We start from the raw sequence: 9,700 nt of genomic DNA on the forward strand, positions 1-9,700 counted from the left end.
GATTTATTGTAAACTAATATCAGAAAGAAGACTCTTGCTTCTTAGAATCTTGATCAAGAATTGTCAGCTTAAATACCCATAAAAATTTGTAAGTTAACAAGGCAAAGACCCTTCTAACGTACTTACAGTCCCTCAAAATTTGTCATTAGATAATTAAACACCATTATACTGCATTGATTTTCAGCTGGACAAAAAGACTTGATTAGAAAGGATTTTTTTGTTGTTGTTCCCTCAGTCTGAAATTTGTTGCCAGCTTGCTGTCTGATATTCTGTTTGTGATCTATTTTTCATGTTTTGAAAATACTGAACTATGGCTTTTTCTTTTTTGCACAGTATTCCCTTTCTATAAAGCCTAAGAAAATCAAGTTTCAACTGCAGACCTTTCTTCTAACAGGTCTACCAAGAGCCCTATAACCAGCAAGAGGGTTACCAATATTATTGAATATAGGACATATGAAGTATTCAAACATACTGCCTGAGGGCTCTATGAGGAGCATAAATTTCTTTTCACATTACTTCTTACTTTGAAGATTGATATACAAAGAAACAGAGTGAAACATGAAGAATTTCTGACACTTATTAAAGGTGAAAACTATGAATAAATTATAAGGAGAGCACATTATTATTTTAGAAAATTTATGTATTTGTATCTCCTAGCCAGCATGCTCCTTCCTTTTGCGCATGATAAATCAGTCAGTTGTAAGAATATATGTTTCTCATTCTGATCTGCTGACAGACAACCTTGTATGGCAGCTCTAATTAATAGCAGCTTACTGAATATTAATGAATATATCTTTTTAATCATGAGAATTTGAAAGGAATATTGTTGTCTGCTGCTCAAATACCATCAGGTATGTGTTTAGCTTAGAAAAATTGTTATTGTACTAAACATATTATAGTAACTGCAGCAAATAGGAGCAGAAAATGATGCTAACATTTTAAAAGAACATTGGAGTCTCAGCTGCATGAGACAAGGTCATGGCTTTGGCCTCAACTGCATACAAGCACTGAGTTAACTTGAAAGTTTGGATCCATTTTATATTACCTTTTCAAGAGACTTAGTTTTCCAGGCAGTATTCATTAATGGATTATATGTGTAAATTTTTCGATGTTGAATCTTCAGAATAGCTTTTCCCAAAAAGCCTTTATTTCCAGGCACATTGCACAAAAAGCCAGTAAAGCCTCAAAATGTAAATTGGCTAATGCTTCTGACTAAGTTACATAATATTAAAAAAACACTATAAATTAACCAAATTGCAAACTCAGCCTAATCAAATATGGCATGGTTTTGTAAGGTAGAAAACTTCAGAAACATCATGATTTAAACAATGGATTATTGTATTTGTTTTTTTCCTTCTTATTTTGTTTATTTTTCTTTGTGTCTCCAACAGTGCTAATAACTAATTTCAATTTCTTGTAGGTGTTGCTTCCCTAGACCTTAAAGCTTGTCCTCCTAAGCCAGCTGAGTGGATTCTGGATATGACTTGGTTGAACTTGGTGGAGCTCAGTAAGCTTGAAGAGTTTTCAGATATTCTTGATCAAGTACGTAAGAGCTTTTGAGAGTTGATCTCTTGTCTAACAAGTAATTGTCTGGTAGCAATCCAGCCATGTGGTGGAAAATGGTTTATTTAATGGAAGAGAAGCAAAACTGACAGCAGATGGCCACAGCTATGGCCCTGACTGCTTAGCAACATATGTTGATATAAAATCTCAACCACGCCCAAGAAAATAAGAAGAGTGTAGAGTGTTCATACTTTCTAAAATGGTAATATTTTCAGATTGGGATTATCCCAATACAATTATCCAATTAATATATTGCAAATTTATTTTTATTCTGGTTATTACATTATCTTGCATCCGTGTTGTGCTTTCTTACACTATGTTTTATGATGCTTGTTCCAATATTACTCTGGTTACATGGAGTAAAAGTTAGGGAGAAGGTACATTCATGTGAAGAGCAATTATGTACTTGCTGTTCTCAAAGCTGTATCTGTGCCTAGCTATCCATATTCTGACATAGCTATGCTATATTATATCAGAATATAACATACTGATTAATAGCTCCTGTTTTCAGAATATGAATACTCCAGGGTTGTGTATTCTACAATAGCATACTTATAATCTGAAATTTTATCCTATAATTTTTATTAGCCTTTTTAAATCTGTGGAAGAATGACTCTAAACAAATGCCTGGGTGTGAATTTCACATCTCTGACTCTCATTAAAAGTTTGCGACCTAGTAGCAGTGCAAATATGACTTGTCTGTTTAGTAATATTTGCTTCTTTGGTGGTATAATTGCAGATTTCCAGAGAAGAGAAACAGTGGAAAATCTGGTTTGATAGTAAGAATCCCGAAGAAGAATCGGTTCCTAGTGGCTATGGTCAATCTCTGGACTGCTTCAGACATCTTCTTCTTATCAGATCTTGGCGTCCTGACAGGACCATAGCTCAGGTATATTTTTATAGCCTACATGGTCTATTTAGGTATCACTACAGTAATAGTTTGCAGGTTTGTACTATCTTATATAATGCTAACGGTCCATTTTGTAATGGACCTTTATGTTGTATTTTCTGAAATTCTTTTCAGACTATTTATGTATTTGTTACAAGGGCAGTGATAAAAAATTATTCCAATATATTGAACAAATATTACCCACTGTGGTGATTTCTGCTGGAATCATATGTGTTTATCCAGATCTGCTTTATTAGTTCAGAAGATACTTTTGACTATCCTTGCTTACTCACTAGAACTCTAGAAGTGTCACTGTGTTAAACTGAAGTCAAATATTTTAATGAACTTGACTGGATGAGGTAAAATTAAAAACAATTTCATTGAGAAACTATTTCTTGCATGGAAGAATTAGAATCACTTTGGAAAAATCTTTAATAAAGTCTGCTCAAAGTTCTCAATTTAAACACATCTATTTAAAAATTACAGAACTGAAGTTTATTAAATAGACCTTTTTAAAAGAAAAATAATTTTCTAGGAACTTATTTTTAAACTTTATGTTCTTCTCCAGTACAAAAGAACAAAAATTTATAACATTACTGACAATTCAGGACAATTAATGATGATTTACTGAAATTAGAATGCATCACTTGAAGTGTGGTGTCAATTTTATTGATGCATATCTTTAGACATTGTGATTGGATTCAGAGAAAATCTCACCAGTTACTGGTGTAACTGCAGTCAATAGATTAAGCAGTACTGTACGATGAATATCTCTGTGATGTCTGCTATGTGTCTGAAACAGATCACACAAGATTAGTTCCTCTTTACTGTTAATGGGGCAAGGTAAACTTTCATCTTTCCATGGTTTTATGAAAACTGATAGTTTATCAAATGTTATATGCTGAATGTCTTTTGTCTCCAAGAGATAACCCAGAGGTGTTAAGGGGAAGATTTATCTAAGACAAGAGCTGTGTGGGGGGAAAGAGTTTAAGAAAGATCATCTCAGACTGTTTGAAAGAGCTTTTTCTATTTCTTTGAGAAAAAGAACAATAATCTAGAATTTTTAAAGATAAATAAAAAGGTGAGAAGAGTTGGTTTTCACCTATTCCTCTGGATTGTCTACTTAGTGATAGTTATTTTAATCATTACTACTGTTAATTCTTTTACTGCAGAGTGAGAAAGGCCTACAAGCTTTGAAACCCATCTTTAGTATTTTTCTCTTATTTTTCTAGATTCTGAGGCTAAGAGTTACACTATCTAATGGAGATATCCTTAAATCATTAAAATTTTTCTAAAGTTTTAGAGAAGTTGTTATTTTTTATTATACTCTAATTATGGTTATAATATAAAAATACATACAGATATATGTAATATAACAATTTTTTTTTAAAATTCACTGGTTGTATAAGGCTATAAAAAAATAATACCTTCAAAGACAGTTTGATGAGTTGACATGTAAAAGTAAACTTGTTGTATATTTATATTTTTGATATAAATTTTTTAATTTCTTTGGTCTTCAGTTGACCTTTTGGTAATATTTACACTGGGAAGAAAACAGTATAAAATGGTTAGGTCACAAGTTAAATTTACCCTTTTTAATATAGGCAAGAAAATATATCACTGACACTATGGGGGAGAAATACGCAGAGGGAGTCATCTTGGACTTGGAGAAAACATGGGAAAGAGTCAGATCCACGTACTCCCCTCATACGCTTTCTTTCCATGGGCTCTGATCCTACAGACTCAATTATTGCTTTGGGAAAAAGACTGAAGATAGAAACATATTGTGTTTCCATGGGCCAGGGGCAAGGAATCCATGCTCGTAAACTTCTACAGCAGACAGTGGCTCATGTAAGTAACAAAAACAGGAATGTTTTTCTCTCTGTATTAAGCACTTAGAAATAAAAATCCTGCCATGAGATAAAGTTGTTTGGTGGGTAGTTAGTGCTGATGCAAATGCCTACGCTTATTTATATATGTGTCCTAAGCAAGAGAACTGTATTTTCACACTCCTTCAATTTGCCACAGCAAACTTCTTGGTACTGTGCAGATGCTTTTCTTTGAAAATTGAGTGTTTTTCATATAAAATGGGGATTTGATAATGATTGCAGACTGATGAACAGAGCTGAATTGATTTTTTGGTTTTTTTTGATTATATCACCAGCAAATATTCTTCTGTAGGCATTTCAGATTATATTTTCAGGTTTTTATTTTAGTAATATGGATGTATTTTGTTAAATAAAGAAAATGAATTCCAGATATGCTATTGATAGTTACATAAACTTGAGAAAAACAAGATAAGTATAGCAAGTTATTTTGTATTGCTGTAGTCTGAACCTGAATTTGGACTTGGGAGGGACCATCTGGTAACAGGCATTTTACAGGATGAGGAATTAAAGAGAAAAACTATCCGTATGAGAAAGGTGAGATGTTCCAATCTGGCATGCTTTGCGCATCAGGTGGTACTACTGCTATGGCCGCTGATGTGAAAATACTGATCTTACTCTCCTTTGCTATGAGCTTCTTTTTATGACCTGTTTTACTTTTGCTTCAGATTCTTGTTTGATAACTTCTCATAAGGAACTAATTGACAGATCAAATGAGAAGAAACCCATTCAAAAACAGGGGAAAGGAGCATCTTTAGTTTAGTCAAGAGAAACGCAGTTACCTTCCCTCACTGTCTCAAAAGGTGTCTTAGGGAAGGGGGATATGAGATGCCTATCATGAAATATGGTAATTCATATAAAGAAGTTTGACATCTATTGATTGATAGAAATAGGTTAATAATATATGTTTATTTGACTATTTTCCAAGCCTGGAACCCCTGTGAGGAGCAAGGTTTCACAGGTTGCTCTGTGGAGCTACTCCTGAGCTCCCTTATGTAAGTCAAAATATATCAGTTTCTATCAGTGCTGTAGTCATGACAAGGTATGTTTTAAATGTATTGAAATGGAAAAGGTAGAGAATATTTAAATAGACCAGATGAGACAAGTAGGGACCACTTGTTCAGGTGAAAAAAAACAAATAAGCTAACACCATCTTCAGAAGAAACAGCCCAGATCTTAGCTCCCATCAAGGAGATTTCAGTTTTTGAACAATGTTGATAACTTTTTAAAATCTATTGTTTTAAACTAGGGAGGTTGGGCACTTCTGCAAAACTGCCACCTTGGACTTGACTTTCTGGATGAGTTAATGGACACAGCAATAGAGACAGAGAATGTTCATGAAAGCTTTAGACTTTGGATTACAACTGACATTCACAAACAATTCCCCATCACCCTTCTTCAAATGTCGATTAAGTTTACTAATGAACCACCACAAGGGCTCAGAGCTGGACTAAAGAGAACATACAGTGGTGAGTGATAGAATGCTAATGATTTTGGACGGTGATGCTACTGTGTGGTCAGGTTAAACTGGTAGTAGGTGTAAGCTGGTATGAGGAACTGCTTGCAATGATGCCAGGGCACATCTTAGTTTTTGTTTTGAAAATGAAAAAGAAGATTTGCTGATGTTCTGTTGCCACAACTAATTGGATATCAAAACAATGAATGCCTTTTCTTTTCTGACAATTTGGCTTGTAGTATCTCAGTTGAAAGTGTTTGAACTTTTAATATTCTGTCTTTTGGCAGAAAAATGGCATAGTTAGTCATCAAATGCTCTTTACACTACATAAAATAAAGGACCAAGTCTGTGCGGAAAGCCACTTGATGTGAATTCAGCTATTAGTAAATTGTGGGTTTTTTCCCCCTGAAGTTTACTCTTTTAATTTGAGCAATTTAATAATATGCTATAAACTGTCTCCAGCACAGAACATTTTGTGGAACAATAATTTACCCTTGGGAGAAGCAGAGAGCCAAGTGAATATCTCTAGAGTGATATTTTAGCACTGATTTGAAGTAGTTTTGAAAAAGACAATTACAGTGATTCTCATAAAGCCCATTTGCAATCAACAGGTGTCAACCAGGATTTATTAGATGCCAGTAAAATGGTGCAATGGAAACCACTGTTGTATGCTGTAGCCTTTCTGCACTCCACCATTCAAGAAAGATGCAAATTCGGGTCTCTGGGTTGGAATATTCCCTATGAGTTTAATCAAGCTGATTTCAATGCTGCCGTGCAGTTCGTTCAAAACCACTTGAATCGCATGGATACCAAGAAGGTAATTAATGATTCTGTGGGAAAGGTGGATTAAGATGATGGATCTTTCTAGTAGTAGAATGTATGCAAATGCTTCCTAGTAACTTAACTACAAAAGCTATTTTAACTTATTGTTTTTTCCACACATATTCAATATTTCAAGTATATATGTCTCTACAGCAGCAGACTTAGACTTCTAATCCAGTGCATATTTAATTTCTGTATTAACCTCTACATTAAAAAAAAAAAGCCTTTCCAGCCATCCCAGAAATATAAACCTTAGAAGTATAGACCTTCTTTTAAATTCTAATTAAGTCAATTAGTTTAAAAGAAATATTTCAAATACTCTTGTGTTTAAATCTATTTTGAGTAAAAGTAAGATTTCCCCCCTCTGCCACCTATCTTTGCAGCATGAAGAAGTCAAAAGTGGTTTTAAATGACTATACAAGAATGTCTCCTATGTTTCTCACTTTCATATGATCAGTTGTCTGTGTCAGAGCAGTCTGCAGTCGGCATTTTAAGTGAAAGGAGAATTCAAATATATCTGTAACCTTCTTGCTATCTTCAAGATGCTCTTTAATTTCAGCAAATTCTATTTTGAGAAATCCTTGCAGGTGTTCAGGGAATGCAAGACTATAATGAAAAAAAGAGTAATAGGAAAGTAACTTTCTTTCGAATGGGACAGACATGGTACAGCAGCTGTTTTTTTCTAAGGGAGGTCTAAGTAAATAAGAGGGGATTAGCTGAAGTCAGTGGTTTCTGCTTGGTTTTAGAGGATCTGCTGGAATACTGTTTGTTACATGATAGGTGAGATCCAGTATGGTGGTCGTGTGACAGATGACTTCGACAAAAGACTCATGAACACCTTTGTAAAGATTTGGTTCAGTGAAAACACATTCAGTCAGGAATTCAGTTTCTACAAAGGATACAGCATACCCAAATATACTATGGTGGATCAATACCTTCAGTACATACAGGTTCGTAAATGAAAACTGTTTCTCATAGGTTGTTTCTCATAAAATGTTTCTCATAAGTTCCTGATTCCCTATAATGTTTGTCTTTTTTCTGAGTACCTGTATTTTGTCTTTCATTCATAGATTTTTAAACTGATTTCTAGCACTTCGCATATCTATTAGTGATAACAAATTTTGGTTATCAATGTTATAATTTTCATGACAGTAATATATATTTTCTTTTTCATGCGTTTTGCTTGTGGGACATACCTAAAGGCACAAGGTTATTAAAGGAGGCAAAGAATGGAGTCCATACATTGGGTACAACCTCTTTGAAATAAAAGGTCTAGGTATATGAGAGTAAAAGTTTGTTATTAAAATAGTGTATAGTTGTTAAAACACTATTTGTTTGGTGTGGTTTGGGCTGTGACATGACAAATAGACCATAGCAAGTTATTTGGCTTAATATTATTTGAGGAAATCTAGCTTGTTACTTAACAGTAATCTATGGGGTTTTTTTCTTTTTTATTTGGTTTTGTTGTGTGTTGAGTTTTATGTGGTTTTTTTTTTTGATTTGTTTTTAATAACTTGCTTCTAAATCTCCAGTTGTACTCTTCTTATATTTTACTATGTAGAGCCTTCCTGCTTATGACAGGAGGTGTTTGGTTTGCACCCCAATGCGGATATCGCCTACCAAAGTAGTTTCCAGGGGTGTATTGGACACCATCCTCAGTATTCAGCCTAAAGATAGCTCTGGTGGAGGAGGTGAAACTCGAGAGGCAGTTGTAGCCACACTGGCTGATGATATGTAGGAAAAACTTCCTGCTGATTATGTACCATTTGAAGTGAGTTAATGAAATTCTGGCAAAAACATTTGGTCCATCTTTTCTTTTATGGACTGAAAATAAAAAACACCAACAAATTCCCAAAAACTTTTCTAAAAGCATGTTTGAATTAATTCATACAGGCAATACTTTGTATTTTAAAGAAGTGTGGCCAAACTATTGATGTTTACAATGAAGTCATTAAATGTGTGCTGAAGTGCTTTTGTAAGGGCTTTTTCAGAAATATTAAACCCGTTAACGTTTAAGTTGTCATTTGTACTATGAGGGAGGTTGGATCATCAGCTTTTAACTGAGGTTGTTGACACTATAAAATTTCTAGTTATGTTAATGAAGCTGTTTATTTGTTTATTTTACACTTTTGATTAAAAATGTATCAGTGAGTTTGATTAGAACACAGGACTGCCTGGTATTGTGATAGTTCCCAGGCATTGCTGCTATGCTGAAGTAAAGTGGCTGGGGCAATTACTCTTTATTAGTTTGTTCAAAAAGAACCTTGGAATAGTTTGTTGGAACTAAAGCTGAATTCTCTGAACTAACGTAAACAACCTACAAGCTCTTTAAATGGCATTAGCTCAAAGACTAAATCATGACTTGGACTAAAAACATAGTCAGTCTCAGCATCGCAGATTTCTCTTGGAAAAAATCCTGTGTTTCTCTCTTGCAGATAATTCAAGGGAGGTGTAGTAGTAGGGACAGGCGAACGGAAGATCACGGGATGTGACGGAAAAACAGACCCTTTTCCCTCTCCCTGCCCCACGTTATCTATTAACCCCAGAAGCATGTAACCACACCTGCCCCAGTAGTTTTCCACTCTCGACTAACCCCTGAGACCCCACAACCCCCCTCTGACGTAGCAAAGACCCCCGAGACTATTTAAACCCACGAGATGAGATAATAAAGGCTTTTCGACCGTCCGCCACATTGGTGTCTGCGTGCATCGATAGCCCGAGTAGCCCGGGCGAGACCGGGCTGCCGTGCTGCCTCTTAGAACCAGGTCGCCAGTTGTCCTTTGCGAGGCAACAGGGAGGTGCCAAACTGACCATTTAAGCTCGTAAATAAATTATGTTATGTCTCAAAGATCATACTGGGGCCTAACATTGACATAAAGCCAATTTTATTTTTTTTTCACTTCTATTGAAAGATCTTTGTTTTTTTACGAACAGGTAAAAAAACCCTAAAGAATATGGGACCTTTTCAACCTATGCTCATATTTTTTCAACAGGAGATTGAACAAATGGAGAGAGTTATTTCTTTAGAGAGAAGCATGCTGACTGATCTAAAACTTGCTGTTGCTATCGCGCTGGCGTGGTAGT

The 9,700-nt window shown here is 34.9% G+C and overlaps 1 protein-coding gene across 2 annotated transcripts; it reads left to right on the forward strand.

The window, feature by feature from the left end:
• The first annotated feature begins 173 nt into the window (after window positions 1-173).
• On the forward strand, window positions 174-8,940 carry LOC105760628 (dynein axonemal heavy chain 5-like). 2 transcript variants are annotated; one of them, XR_012055140.1, is made up of 8 exons: window positions 174-585; window positions 1,421-1,542; window positions 2,303-2,452; window positions 4,057-4,303; window positions 5,588-5,807; window positions 6,406-6,611; window positions 7,397-7,566; window positions 8,178-8,940. XR_012055140.1 is itself a non-coding variant. In XM_072927177.1 (8 exons), the coding sequence occupies exons 4-8, from the start codon at window positions 4,175-4,177 to the stop codon at window positions 8,352-8,354; spliced, it is 936 nt and encodes a 311-aa protein (XP_072783278.1). In that variant the 5' UTR covers window positions 353-585; window positions 1,421-1,542; window positions 2,303-2,452; window positions 4,057-4,174; the 3' UTR covers window positions 8,355-8,940. The 2 variants fall into 2 exon arrangements, 1 of the variants encoding a protein (XP_072783278.1); XM_072927177.1 differs by having other exon boundaries at window positions 353-585; window positions 7,363-7,566.
• The last annotated feature ends 760 nt before the right edge of the window (window positions 8,941-9,700 follow it).

This window comes from Taeniopygia guttata, chromosome 3 (genome assembly GCF_048771995.1).
Source record: "Taeniopygia guttata chromosome 3, bTaeGut7.mat, whole genome shotgun sequence".
NCBI lineage: Eukaryota > Metazoa > Chordata > Aves > Passeriformes > Estrildidae > Taeniopygia > Taeniopygia guttata.